Source organism: Aulonocara stuartgranti, assembly GCF_965226115.1.
Source record: "Aulonocara stuartgranti genome assembly, chromosome: 3".
Taxonomy (NCBI): domain Eukaryota; kingdom Metazoa; phylum Chordata; class Actinopteri; order Cichliformes; family Cichlidae; genus Aulonocara; species Aulonocara stuartgranti.
This window is the reverse complement of record NC_138941.1, coordinates 55,511,714-55,526,943: the sequence shown is the minus strand read 5'-3', so window position 1 is coordinate 55,526,943 and position 15,230 is coordinate 55,511,714. Positions and strand designations below refer to the sequence as shown.

The 15,230-nt window shown below is 42.7% G+C and overlaps 1 protein-coding gene and 1 pseudogene across 3 annotated transcripts in view; one reads left to right on the top strand and one right to left on the bottom strand.

The window, feature by feature from the left end:
- Positions 1-15,230, bottom strand: part of LOC309699741 (tripartite motif-containing protein 16-like) — a 141,222-nt pseudogene that overhangs the window by 109,088 nt on the left and 16,904 nt on the right. The window lies entirely within an intron of this gene.
- LOC309699193 (F-box/WD repeat-containing protein 7-like) overlaps positions 1-15,230 on the top strand; it is a 48,211-nt gene that overhangs the window by 21,156 nt on the left and 11,825 nt on the right. Inside the window, exons 1-5 of one of the 2 annotated variants that reach the window (XM_082522104.1) lie at positions 5,521-5,954; positions 12,326-12,408; positions 13,626-13,761; positions 14,307-14,441; positions 14,539-14,662. In XM_082522104.1, the coding sequence (XP_082378230.1) occupies positions 5,916-5,954; positions 12,326-12,408; positions 13,626-13,761; positions 14,307-14,441; positions 14,539-14,662 (517 nt within the window). In that variant the 5' untranslated portion in view covers positions 5,521-5,915. Of the gene's footprint in view, positions 1-5,520; positions 5,955-12,325; positions 12,409-13,625; positions 13,762-14,306; positions 14,442-14,538; positions 14,663-15,230 lie in introns of those variants that run through there. The other variant, XM_082522103.1, reaches the window with a different exon arrangement.

The following is a 15,230-nucleotide window of genomic DNA, read 5'->3' as shown; positions in this document are numbered from 1 at the left end:
TTTTTGTGTGTGTTTTGTTTTGTTTTGTTTGAAACTGCTTGTTGGAGTAAACAGACCAGCATGACTTTGCAGACCATCTACATGCTGTAGAATTACAACTAGCAATGTGAACTACTCCAGTTGGCCTTAGTCAGTGCATTTTGGAGGACTACAGCAAACTGGAAACTTTGATGTTCGTACCCAAAATCTTTCTCTCAGAGTAGCCAAAAACTATTGCAGACTGGCACAAACATGATACCATCATCCCCACTTAAAGCCTTGTTTATGATCACAATGCCAGTGTTGTGTTTGATAACTATTTTTTCCACTGCTTGAAGCATGCTGGACTTGCTTCAGTCTTCTCCAGAAAGGTGTCGCCAATCAGAAAAGTGTCTGACACTTTCAAGCCCTCTGTAATCTGAGCTCCAGGCTACGAAAACCTACTCTTATTTTGAAAATTCAGTAGCTGCTAAAAATCCAGCACACACATGGGCAAATGGGAACGAGACCACAGACCACCCTCCATCTAGTCACTAACATCCTAAAACTTAAACTAAACAAACTCTCAAAAATGAATGAAAGCTGCATGAAATTTAAATGTGTTACAAAAAAAGTCTTGTATTGAAAATGCCTAAACTACTGGCTGTTCACTTATTCACACGATGTCACCACAGTGGGTAGCTCGTGTTTCGTGTGGCAGAATTTTTCCTGATGAAACCCCCAGAGGGATTTGTGTCTCCTCCTCGGACCAAACCAGTGATCTTTTGCTTAGAGCCTCTAAATAATACCGTACATACTGTTTCAGGTTTTGGAGACTCGCTGCAGTCTCGTCTGTTGTAAAGTTATCGATTCGTTACAAAGTTGCTGGAAAATAAAACGATTGTCAGCTCTCTCTGAGATCAGGTTTGTGTTGTTGGTTTGCTTTCAGAGATTTGTATCGAGCAGGAGAGCATCTAATATTCTCAGTCGTCACTTTTCCAAAAGTGGCTTCTCTTGTAAATTCTCAGCAGAGAGCAAATTTTAGTTTCTGTAGTTTTTTATTTGAGATGGGGAAACTTTCTATTCATTACAAAGGATCTGCAGAACAAACATGTGCACAGGAGAAACTTGAAAAACAATAAGACTTAAATCTAGATGATGGAGTTATTTTGAATTATAGGTGATACAAAAAAAATGCAAATCAGCTGATGCACGGTTCAGAAAATACTTTTAAAACCCTACCACTGACATGGGGATGCTTCTAAAACACCCAAACATTGTATTTTCCACCTACGTCTTCATGCACTCCTTCTGTTTTGCTTTTGACTTCCAGGATTAATTTGTGACACATGTCGAGCATGTTTCTGTGGAGAAAACAGAGCAGTGGAGGGATGAAAAAGACGTAAATTAGAAGCAGACAGCGGGAGATGCTGAATTCAAATTTATGACAAAATGGAAACTACGAGGAGGAGGAGAAAGAGAAGAATTAGTCCCAGATATAATGGAAGGAAAAGGTGGGAGGAAGGAAGTGCTGCGACACAAAGGAAATAAAGTGAGAGGCTTCAAAGCAGCAAGAAGAGATGAAGGGAGGAGGATTGACCAATAAGTGATGTGATGACAGAGAGAAAGAGAGGTTTATAGATTAGCAGGTCCAGAGGTTAAAGATCAGCCGGGGTCCTGATGATTAAGGTGATCAGGATGGCTGTAGCCAGGAGGCGGGGTCAGAGCAGGTCAGGTAAATGACAGCTGCTGTGATAGAAGCGTGTGAAGAGTCTGTTTGGGGATAAAGTATTAAAGTGTGTATAAAATCAGTCCAATCCTTCACAGTATTCAACACTAACTTCAGTGTTTGTGTTGATGTCACGCAACATCTCAGCTGTTCTTTTAAAATGTTTTAGTAGTGCTTCAAAATTTTGCCATAATTGAAAGTCATGCTCAAAGTTGGCCATGCAACAATAATGAGATTTCAGAGTCATATTGTAGCACAGCGAGTTGGTTTGTTTGGAGTTTTAAGAGGTTAAATGTGTGTGTGTGTGTGTGTGTGTGTGGGGGGGGGGGTCTGAAAACGGACTTTCAAGTTTCAATGTCCTGTATTTAAGAAGTTATAAGTGCTCAAAAAAAGCTGGGAAAAAATGAAGCGGCCGCCTCATGTACTTCTAAGGTGCTGTAACTTGTAAAGTTTTTATAGTCTCAGGGTGGCGCTGTTCCATGGCTGGATATGACATACTGCAAATGTAGTGTGGGAAAAATGAGTGGTTTCTCGTGGGGTGAGTTAGGAGATGACATTTAGCCCTCGTTCACGTGCAGAGATGGTCCATAATTACTCGCTTGGTGAACACCTCCATCCTCTGCGTCTGCATCGGTGTGAGTCGGAAACACTGGGCACTCAGACTGCTGAGCTGACTAAACCTGGCAGGTTATCGCTTCCTGTTTGACAAAGGTCACGACCTCTGGTTGGCTTTCGGAGCAGAGAGTTCACGGACCAGCAGAAGGATGTCTTGTATCGCTCGTTTTTCATGTTACTCAAAGCAATTTTCACTCACTATCCGGGAGCTTTCAGAGTCATTATTGGACAAAATTGCCGGCACAGCATTTGGTTTCAGTCGTCGCTTATAAGCAGCAGCATCAGTTACTAAATGCAGTACATGCTCTGAGAGAGAAGTTCTGAGAACTCAGCCGGTTTCCCATTAAGTCCTCATGTTTTTAGTCCAAAAATCACAAGTAAAAACAGCTCAGTGCCTCTTTTTTTAAAATAAACTGTACTTTTAGAAGAAATGGTCTCTCTGGACGCAATCAGGAATGCAGTGGCAACCTTTGTAGATTAAAGTAGCTGGAATACTGAGCATGCACTGATGATCTGTTTAGCATTGTTTGGAAAGTTTGTCTTTGATTAAGCTCAGAGCAAACTAACAGGCGCCAACATTATATCTGGATCCGGTCTGTAAATGCAATTAAAAAAGACCGAGCGTATCCCGCCTCACGTGTTAATCAGGCTCGTATGGGTTATACATTCAGGTGTTTTTAATATACAGCTTTTCCTCTCTCTGTCTGTGATACAGCCAAGACAACAGCATCACAAACTCCTCTGAGACTGAACAGAGTGTACGTAACCACCTCAGCACTGATGCAGTTTGACCGGCTGCAGGGCTGCTTTGTTGGATTTACAGGTGTTTCCATTTTTCTGGATGCCAAGTTTATACAGCAACTTCCTCCGTGCGCTCGCATGTAATCGAGATAAGACGAGAAGGGAAAAAACAGAGCGTCTCAGGCCAGCAGGGTAACAAAGGAAGAGAGATCCAGAAAAGGGAAGATAAGGCAAGAAAAAAAAGCTCTACAGGTAAGCGAGGGGGAAGGTGTTGGATGTTTTGTCTCTGCAGGCAGTGAGTGAAAGGCTTGACCTCCCAAATTAACCTCCACCAACTCCCAGAACTGCCTAATGTGTGTTTGTGTGCGCTTGCGTGTGTGTGCGCGCCTGTGGGAGTGTCACTCGACCTTCAGGTCAATCAGCTGTGAGAAAGCTGCAACCTCCAACCCCCTGCTGTGCCCATATGTGGGTGTGTGTGTTTGTTTATGTGAAAGCATGTCACATTTATTCCTGTTGCCTGTGTGGCCGTTCTTTCACAGTAACGTCACAATGTTTACAGTGGTCGGCTTTCAGCTTTGGTCCAGACACAGTTCTCTTTTGTGCTTTGCTGTTACAGTGATGGGTGACAGGGATCCGTGTGAGCCGAAAGCTCACGCTTCACACTTTGGATCCGTATGATGTCTTATGACACGTTCCTGAATAAGTTGTAGCCAGAATTTCAAAGTTCCCAGTCAGAATTTGAGTCTTGAACCCCATCTCAAGTCAGATTTCCAGCTCACAAAGACAGCGACAGTAGTTTATTTCATGAGGTGATTGGGACATGGCAGCAGAGAGGGGATGTCCCTAATATGGGCGCCTCAGAAGCCCCACCCACCTACTGTTTAAACCCTCTGTTTACCACAAACAGGTAGTTGGTCCAAAAAAGTCAAAATGGCAGCAGCCAAAAACACCAACGCTGAAGCTTGAAAGTGTTCTGTGAAGTAATGAAAAACTTTTTAAATTGTGAGAAAAAGTCTGGGTATTTGTTTTTTAGTGCTACTTCCTGTAAGCGTGTAGATATATATTTTTAGACTGGTTTACTTCAGCTGCTTTGCTTTTGAGACGTGGAAACAAACCGATTCATGGTTTTGTCGAGATGTCAGTTTTATGAACGGACGGCTCAAAAAACAGTTTCACAAGATACTTTTTTTGACACTTGACGAAAGGGAAACTATTTCAAGTGTTATTTTAAATGAGCCAATAATTTTACTGGCCTGACCTATTAAACATCTAATTTGCTAATATGCTTATGCCACTTCATTAGGTACACGTTGCTAGTATAGCATTCCTGGATTTTTTTTTTGTTTTTTGTTTTTTGTTTTGGACAAAAAACTCAGTCAAAAAAACGGTCATGTAGCCTTAACCACTGAGGAAATGGCCAATCAGCAGCCCACAAACAATAACACGGTGCACTGTTGAAGAAGGCGATAAAGGTTCACATATTTGATGCTGTGAGACAAAATCACCATTGTCCTTCTTTTCGAAATATAGAAATGGAAACTATGTTTTCAAAAGGAGTCTTTCCAGTGCTCTGTTTCCATGGTGCACAGTGCTGTTAATGTGTGGACAAAAGGCCAAAACTCATAGAAAAAGTTACATTTACCAAAATAGCTGTGTCTGTGTGGATGTAGCCTGTCCCAGCAGCAAACAGGCCAGGCAACCTTTTTTCCTTCATTCTTTTTATTTTCCATTGTGTTGATCCTTTGTGAATTGTAGCCTTGGCTTTGTGTGCTTAGGTGACAGGAGTGGTGCGTGTTGTGCTCTTCTGCTGCTTTAAGGCCTATTGTGTTGTGCATTCAGAGATGCTTTTCTGCATACCTTGGTGGTGAGCGGTTATTTGAGTTACTGCTGCCTTCCTGCCAGCGTGAAGCACTCTGGCCATTCCCCTCTGACATCATTGAAACCGTAGAGATGGTCGTGCGGGAAAATCCCAGCAGATCTGCAGCTTCTGAAATACACCCGTCTCGCTCAGTCTAATCCTACGTTTGAACAGGTCATCTCAACCGCATGCCTCAATGCACTGAGTGCTGCTATGTGATTGACAGGTTAGATATGTGCATTAACGAGCAGGTTAACAGGTGTATGACAATCAAACTAGTTTATTAATCCCAGAGGAAATGTGCTCAATTGCTCCAATTAAATACTATGATATAAATCAAATTCACAACACAGCTCGAATTATAAATATCCCAGTATATTACACTATTACACTAAATTACATGTGTGTGTTTGACACTGAGGTGTCTCTGCAGAGGACGTGATATTAATGGTGTGTAACTGTTGCAGTGTGTACCTAACGAAGTGGCCGGTGAGATATTTTTAACCATTTGATTCTGTCTTTCCTCCTGTTCGGAACCTTTGATGTGTGTCTGCGCTCATTAAAAACAGCTGCTTGTTTTCCTCTAAACGCTTTGGACTCAAACTCGAGTGTTTTCGTGGTAATTAGGCTACAACGACGATAATTACCGTGCATTGGACACGCACACTCTCTCACACACACACGGACACGCACAGAGGCTCCACCCTCCCTCTCACGAGGCACGGAGAGGCATGTCCCTGCGTGTTCCCGTGGAGGTCGAGCCGCATAGAGCCGGAGCGCAGAGAGGGAGTCAGTCAGTGAGTGGATCCTGAAGCAGCAGCAGCTCGGCGGCTCCTCTCAAACTCATCGATTAGCGCCCCATGGATGTGTGACGTCACGCCCATTCTCGGATATCCCTCTTTATTTTTATTTTCCCAAATTTTATTTCCGGATTCATTCATTTGAACTTTGTAATATATATTTTTTCCACCCCTCGGGGCTCCGGGAGGCTCGTACCTACCGGAGGGGGCAGCCATGGGTTTCTACGGCACCTTGAAGCTCATCTTCTACAAAGTGAGTATCGATTAGAGACGAGCGGCGGATCGATAAGGGCGGTTGTGGTGCAGATGTTGAAGGTTGTCAGGCTCGTGCGCCGGCATGACAAGGCGTTTCTCTCACTGACAGCGAAATGCTTCGGCGGCGCGTGCGAGTGCGCGTGCGAGCGTGGACCACTGCGGAACCAGAGAGGGGGGGCATCCGTGTCCTCCCTCTCCTCCCCGTGTCACCCTCTCTGTGATTGATTATTGGTGATAGATTTTACTGCTCAGCCGCGGGTGTAACCTGTAAACGGTGACATAAAATCTAAAAATCTTATTTAAATTCTTTAGATTCTAAACTTCAGTGTCTAATATTTATTTCATGATTTATAGCTACAAACCTCAATAATAATTAACATTTTCCCTCCCTGCCCTGTGAAAATGCAGGTGGAGGAGGTGCGCTCCACGGTAAACTCCTCAGTGTTGGTCCCATATGGTTTATTAAACCTTCACAAAGTGACTTGTGCTCCTTGAAATGAGTGATGTTTTGCAGTACAGCTGCTGTGATCTGTGTTGGCTTAGATTTTTCTGCCTAAACCCACAAAAGTCATATTGTTCATATTTAACATAAATACAGGAGTGCATTTCACTGTACTGTCATGTAAATAGACCCCTTTTTGGCAGGTGAGACTTGAGTTACATTTTTTTAGTCGGCCCTAACGTCAATATCTATGTTTGTTCCTCTTTCAGGCACAAAACCTTATGAAGGTGACATTTTTCCTCCCTGCACTGTGAAAATGCAGACAAAAGGTGGTTTAGTCCACTGTGCAAGTGCTCAGTTCTGCCTTAATGTTGTCAAACGCCACCATTTTGGGCCAGTAGGGTTTAATAAAGGTTGGAAAAAGTACTTTAAATCAAATTAACCTCAAACTGCAAGATGAAAACGTAAAAACCTGACACCTCCTGCCCTTTGTAAATCTGGGATGTTTTACAGTACAGCTGTGATAATCTCTAGCAGCTGTGCTATTTGGCTCATAAATGCTGGGTAAGCCCTGAAAAGTGACATTTCTTCCTCCCTGTACTCTGAGGCACAATTAAATTCAGGGCACTTTACTCTGCACGTGGTAAAAGTGCAATTTTACAGGTCAAATGTGATTTCTTAAAGGTGAAACGCATACGATTGCAGAGAGAACTTCATAGAATGACACCTTGCAAACTTTCTTTCCCCCCGAAAAATAAGGAAGGCTGACAGTAGCTGATATAATTTGCTTTGTTTGGCTTAAATTTCTCAAAATTGGCTCTTTCTTTCTTCCACGAACCTTCAAATACCGTCACACTCAGCTTTGTTTGCCTCATATACGCTGGTTAAACGAGGAAAAAAAAAAAGTCTGTACTCGTTGTTGGTGCTGCGAGCCACAGGAATGAAACCTTGACAGTAACTTTTCTTTCTCCCGACACTGTGAAAACAAACAAAGGTGGAGCCTTTCACTGCACAGGCATGTCAGTGTCAGTATTCTGCCATATCTGTGGTCAGATACGAGAGAAAAACACATGAAATCAACTCCAGTCGGGATCAAGGTGAGGATCCAAATGACAATAAAATCACGTCAATATTAAAATTTAAAGGAAACTGTATCACTAAACCTCCTCAAAAGACAGATAATGTAAAGCACAGCTGCTGTGAGACACATTGTTAGGTTCAGTCTGTATAAAACACCAGAATTCACATTGAAATCAAGCTAACGCTGAGTGTGTTATGGTCAGTCACATCTTCTGTTACTGACCACAGGAATGAAGCCTTAGAAACTGACACTGCTTCTTCTCTGAAAACACAAATGAATGAAGTCTTTCTACTGAGCAGCCGGGTCAGCATGTGGGGTTTAATACAGGTCAAAATTCATTTCAGTCAAGCTTCACTTTAGTGCTTAGTAGCTAAGTGCTTGGTTAAGACTACAAGATTAAAACCTTGAAAGTGTTTGACAAAACATTGGACATGAGCTAAAATGCCAACTCAAACTAATCTGTAGTGTTTACCTGTTTATCCTTTAATCTGCAAACAGCAACAGTTAGAAACTGTTTATATTTTATGTAAATATTTATATTGGTCCCAACGCTACCATGTAAACTTTGTGTTCCAGACCGATGAAGCTTTTTATGAACAGATATTATCTATTAACGTGAATTAAGAGGATACAAGGCTTTCATGTCTAATGCTAATTTGTCTTGTTGGCTTCAAACCACAGCAGCAGAAAGTTAAAAACGGCTATTTGCCTCCATCCAGGAGTGGAAAACAAAAGTAATTGATTAAACGGATACGTGACTTCTACATCAAATGCTCATTTATCGTCACAGCTTCAAACTGAAGGATTGAAAGCTTAGAAATCCATTTTTTCACAGTTCACGTTTAAAATGGTGTTTAAAACGATCAGTATCCATGACGATCAATTAAACACAGAATTGTTTTTTGTCTCCTTAATGGCCGTGTGATTATTTTTAAGTTAAAAAGATGTTTCAAAGAAGAAAATCTAAAACTAAAAATAATTGTAAAATACAATGCTCTTTTAAATTGACAGTTTTATCTGTAACACGGCTGCATAAATAGGACTGAGCTAGAAAAAGCTGCAGGAAACCTGGAAAATCTAATACAAGCGAATTCAACTCTATTTAAATTGAATCCTTCACCTCGCTGCACTTTGAAAATATGAATAAAAGATGCACCTTAGAGACAGCAGCTGCTGTAAAACTGCAATTTGTGGAGGCAGAAATCTACTTAAAGTCAGATAAAACTTTAATAACTAGTGTTTGTTTGCGTTTGGAGCTTCAAATGGACGTTAGCTCCTTCACTATGTTGTAAAAACACAGATTATGGAGGGAGACTTCACATTAAATCCCGGCAAAATTGCACCTAGGTCGATGTAAGGCCACGGCATATCCTCTTCTCATTATTATAAACTTGATTTAAGGTGAAGCTGCAGAGATACTAACCCTCCAAAAAGTCCCAGTTTAGCTTGATTGGGACATTTTTGCTGCTGAAGCACAGATGTGTCTCTGCCACCCACCCAAAAGCCAAAGTCGTCTGGTTCTAACTGTAAACACATTCTTCAGTTTTCCAGCCCCCCAAGGTCAAGTTTTTTCCTTTTTATTTTATTTATTTATTTTTTCCGGCTTAATCAAATCCACACAGACGCGGCATCTGTTATTAAAATCCAGCGACACGGAGTCTGAAAATGGAAAGCAGATTATAAGTTTATGTTAGGGAGTGAAGAACGCCCTCTGATAATCTACAATCTGAAATATTTACAGGTGCTTCTTGCCCATGTTTAATTTTGAACACACACAGATGCTATCCTCTGCATGTGTGTGTGTTGGGAGCTATTTTAGAGCGGCGCTGCACCGCCGACATTCCTCTGATTTTCTGCATTCCTGCGTTCATTCACAGCGAGAGACGCTCAGAGAAGAGCGAGCGAGAGATGGAGAGGGCTGATTCAGACCTCGCTTTGTCTAAGTTGGCGGCGTAGGTGTTTCCAGCATCTCTGCGGTTCAAAAGACGGCCTCGGGTTTATCTGCAGCTCTTTGATGATGTGGACTCGGCTCCAGCCGTTTGGTCGTCTTTCTGACCGCAGGGTCGACCCAGAAACCCACAAACATCCGTGGGAACTCCTCTAGCTCTTACTGCGCTGGCATCATGAGTGCAGACACTGGTTGCAGGCTAATATGAATTCGGCTGGCTCACATTAATACTGTGGAGATGATTGTGAAGATAATTGGGGCATTGCGAATGATTAGACCACGTAGACCGAGGAAGGCCAACGTTTTCCCCCACATGCCAAACTAAGTTAGATACAGTAAGTGAACGGTCACACACTGAAGAGCTAAATTAAAAAACAAACAAAACATGACACATTTGCTGAAATATGCCATGACCATGCTGGGCAGCGTAGTGTTGCAGTGGTTAACACTGGAACCTCACAGTCCCTGTGTTAGCTTTGTGATAGACAGTAAATAATGGGCTTTACGTCATATATAAAACTGTAAATATGTCTTGTCTATATTTGTTTTAGTATAAGACCAGCTGTTAGTTTGGTATTTGTTGTGTGGTATCTCTAGAGCTCCAGTTTGTTGTCTGGCTTATTTAGTCTTGAGTCTTACTTTTTACTGTGGAAGTCGTATCCATCAGCCTCTTTAATCAAGTAGAAATAAAATCCATAGCCGGCCGCAGTAGTCCTCAGTGTGTCCTGATCTTTTCCAGTTGTTGGAAATGGTCTTTGTGTGGTTTGTTTTGTCTGTGCAGATTTGAAGTCATTAGCTTTGTTCTCGTCCCATGCTTTAGGGACATATACAGTGGGGCAAAAAAGTATTTAGTCAGCCACCGATTGTGCAAGTTCCCCCACTTAAAATGATGACAGAGGTCAGTAATTTGCACCAGAGGTACACTTCAACTGTGAGAGACAGAATGTGAAAAAAAAATCCATGAATCCACATGGTAGGATTTGTAAAGAATTTATTCGTAAATTAGGGTGGAAAATAAGTATTTGGTCACCTCAAACATGGAAAATCTCTGGCTCTCACAGACCTGTAACGTCTTCTGTAAGAAGCTTTTCTGTCCCCCACTCGTTACCTGTATGAATGGCACCTGTTTGAACTCATCATCTGTATAAAAGACACCTGTCCACAGCCTCAAACAGTCAGACTCCAAACTCCACCATGGCCAAGACCAAAGAGCTTTCGAAGGACACCAGGAAAAGTATTGTAGACCTGCACCAGACTGGGAAGAGTGAATCTACAATAGGCAAGCAGCTTGGTGTGAAAAAATCAACTGTGGGAGCAATCATCAGAAAATTGAAGACATACAAGACCACTGATAATCTCCCTCGATCTGGGGCTCCACGCAAGATCTCATCCCGTGGGGTCAAAATGATCATGAGAACGGTGAGCAAAGATCCCAGAACCACACGGGGGGACCTGGTGAATGACCTGCAGAGAGCTGGGACCAAAGTAACAAAGGTCACCATCAGTAACACACTACAACGGCAGGGAATCAAATCCCGCAGTGCCAGACGTGTTCCGCTGCTGAAGCCAGTGCATGTCCAGGCCCGTCTGAAGTTTGCCAGAGAGCACATGGATGATACAGCAGAGGATTGGGAGAATGTCATGTGGTCAGATGAAACCAAAGTAGAACTTTTTGGTATAAACTCAACTCGTCGTGTTTGGAGGAAGAAGAATACTGAGTTGCATCCCAAGAACACCATACCTACTGTGAAGCATGGGGGTGGAAACATCATGCTATGGGGCTGTTTTTCTGCCAAGGGGACAGGACGACTGATCCGTGTTAAGGACAGAATGAATGGAGCCATGTATCGTGAGATTTTGAGCCAAAACCTCCTTCCATCAGTGAGAACTTTGAAGATGAAACGAGGCTGGGTCTTCCAACATGACAATGATCCAAAACACACCGCCCGGGCAACAAAGGAGTGGCTCCGTAAGAAGCATTTGAAAGTCCTGGAGTGGCCTAGCCAGTCTCCAGACCTCAACCCCATAGAAAATCTGTGGCGGGAGTTGAAAGTCCGTGTTGCTCGGCAACAGCCCCAAAACATCACTGCTCTCGAGAAGATCTGCATGGAGGAATGGGCCAAAATACCAGCTACTGTGTGTGCAAACCTGGTAAAGACCTATAGTAAACGTTTGACCTCTGTTATTGCCAACAAAGGTTATGTTACAAAGTATTGAGTTGTATTTTTGTTATTGACCAAATACTTATTTTCCACCCTGATTTACGAATAAATTCTTTACAAATCCTACCATGTGGATTCATGGATTTTTTTTTCACATTCTGTCTCTCACAGTTGAAGTGTACCTCTGGTGCAAATTACTGACCTCTGTCATCATTTTAGGTGGGGGAACTTGCACAATCGGTGGCTGACTAAATACTTTTTTGCCCCACTGTACAATATAAATGTCTTCTGCTTTTGTTTTTCTGTGCTGATGCTGAACTTCTAGCTGCGCGTGTTTATTTTAGCTGATTTCCGCTGAGGAAGGATACGGTCAGATTAACCAGGTTTTTTTGGCCCTTGGGTAAAAACTGCTATTGCAGCCAGAGCTCCTGTGGCGTTTGAAGCGGTTTGTGGAGAAGTTAAAGCTTTTTAAAAAGGTTTTTCACATGGAGAGTCTTTATTCTTTATGACGCGCAACCTCACCATTACCTGATCAGACGGATCAGGTAATGATCTGACAGACTTATTTTATGGTATTTGCAAATAATCAAATCACCAGCGTGCAGCAAAGTGGGGCTTTGGGAGCTCGGTTGGTAAATCCAATTAGTTTGGCCTACAAAGCTCCATTTGGCTCTGTTGTTGTTCCAAAACGGGAGGGTTACAGTCTGTGATGGTTTCTCTTTTTATCTTACATCAGATGAAGAGGAAGTTGGACCATGGTCCAGACGGCCGGCCGTTCCCTTCGGGGAAGAAGCACTGCAAAGGCAACGGATACCTCAGGTACCACATTTGATTTCTTAACGTCAGAACAAATCTTTTCACAAAACTGTTGAACTAAACTAGGAATACTTGGAACAACATGCTAATGTGCTCTAATAACATGAAGTGAACAAAGATCCTGTCACCGATTTACCTGCTTTGCACCAAAATGGCGCCCAGGCTGGAGCTAGTTTCACATGCAAACAAACACCACGTTTAAAACTGGTCGTCGATGTAACTGAACCTCCATAAATGTTAATCATCCGTCTGGTTTACACCCAGGACCCGTCGCTTCAGTTGCTCCTTCAAGGTTTTAATGAGTTGGACCCGTAACACGCCCATCTTACATTATTACTATTATTATTTGCCTGCTGCTGCACATTGCCCAATATAGTTGTTTTCGTTGCCAAATCACTGATAGCGTGTGATGCTGTGTGCATGACCCTTAAAACAGCACCCCACAGCAACACAAAATTCAAAGAGTTTTTTTCTTCTCTTTATTTATTTTTTTGTGCATTCTTTTTTGCTACAAAGCTGATTTTGTGCATTTTTTGCCCCTTCCCAAAAGCCCACACCCACTTGGTTTTTAGCTCAGCTCTAGCAAACATGACGAAAAGACGAAATCTACCTGAAGCAAACCAAACTCACAAGGTTTGTGTAGGTGAACCTGGGGAATGATTATTGGTTGCCTTGGGCTTCCTGTATCACACTGATAGCTCGGCGTCTCCTATCCATTCTGCTTTTGGCAGCGTGCAACAGTTGGCTGCTAACTCAGTTCTCCATTGCTCCCCCGGGCTTCTAGTTGCTCTCATCTGCACCTGCAGACATCCTGCAGCAGAGACGAACCAGCAAGACAGGGTTTACATTCAGAAACACCCCGTCGACTAGACCCGACACTCTGACTGGCGTCTATCTTCCCTGTGTTGGTTTTGATTGGTGATTCTGTCCATGCAGATTTTGTGACACAGTGTCCAGAGAAGTTAAAGTCATCGCTCTCCTAACATTTATGAATATAGCAGCCACAGTGGATTTGATCCAGGAATCCTTTGTATCGAATTTTAATAGCGAATTAGTGATTTAATTCGAATGTTAAATGGTTAAATTAGATCAGCTTTACCAGTTCAGAGCATAAACCAAAAGGATAAAAGAAAGGTGTAACATGCATGGATGGATGTTTTATGGGTTTACGATGGTAAACAGTCACATTTCTGCTGTACTGCTCCTGCATCTCTCTGCAGTCCATCCAGTCTGGTTCAGGCCACGCCCACCACATTCGGTGACCTACGACTGGCTAACGGACATTCAGCTCAGCGACGACGCGTCACCTCTGGTCCGCCACCCTCCGGCCTGCAGGACTGGCTCCACACCTTCCAGGTCAGCACACGTACAATCATGTTCTCTCAGATAATCCAGAGACTTTAATTAGCAAAATTTCAGTGCACAGATTATATGCACGTCCGAGCAGAGAGACACTGGTCCTGGTTCTTCAAGGACAGCAGCTAAACTGCAGATTTTCTTGATTTTTGGTAAAGTGTGGTGTATCTTCCGCTCGCTACACAAACACAGTGGCAGAGTGCTGCTGCCTCCAAGCTGTTCTTATGTAACTAAAAAAACATACAAGTACAGACACACAAAGAGATGGGAGACATTTAAATGGAGGGAATAAAAACATGATCTCTTTGGAGAGACAGTTCAAACCAGTTTAGAGATAAGGGAATAAAAACAAAAAGTAAAAGATGACACACCCTGAAATGCACACAGAAGAGGAGAAATATAACAATTACAGTAAATACACAGGAAAACAAAGCGGTACAAAAATGTTAACACTTTATATGGAGGCACTTTAGTGGCAACAGTAAATGTAAATCTTTGTCTCTTCATCCTGTGCTAATGTTTCCCCTCGCTGCCTTTTCACACAGATGTGGAGCGGCCCTGAGCGGCTGCTGGCTCTGGACGAGCTGATCAACAGGTGTGAGACCAGCCAGGTGAAGCACATGATGCAGGTCATTGAGCCTCAGTTCCAGAGAGACTTTATATCACTTCTGCCCAAAGAGGTACAGCACAAAAGCAGTCCGCACTGCTGTCTGAGAGATGTGGCCCCGTTGATGAGCAGTGCGCTTCAAATATTGTGTTTTATCACCGTGTTTGCAGCTAGCCCTGTACGTGCTCACCTTCCTGGCTCCCAGAGACCTGCTGCAGGCCGCTCAGACCTGCAGGAACTGGAGGACCCTGGCTGAAGACAACCTGCTGTGGAGGGAGAAATGCCGCGAGGAAGGTAATGACGATCGTCACGTTTTATTCAGTAAGACTTAACTTACGATTGAGCTCTTAAGAGACTAAGAGAAACCTTTTGCGTGGTCTGTGATCCAGAGATATTCACTTCACTGTGGTTGATTTAAAAAATGAACAAACTCCAAATTAAGAGCCTTGCATTAGATAAATGTGTATTGTCTGCTTGGTTAACGAAGCAGTTAATGTTCCTTGGAGAGATGATCATCTCAGCTATAATTAAATCATAAAAAAATGACTGGAAGTTTGACCATGAGAGGACCTCAGCAGCTTTAGCAAATCAAATTAAAAAAAAATGCAGAAAAGGCACCTCAATATTTAAATGATTCAACCAAAGACAAAACGAAGTAGATGGCAGTTTATTTCGAGGTTGAGGGTGGTAATTACATTTAAAAGCCCAGGACAGCAGCACATTGTTATATTAATTTCCTTCTGTTTTCTGTTGCGAGTGTGAGTTTTATCAGGTAGCACCTGAAGGCTGCAGGTGTTTTTCCACTGTTTTCACAGGGGAATATGGAAACCAGAATACAAATAGAGAGACGGGAACTTGCTGG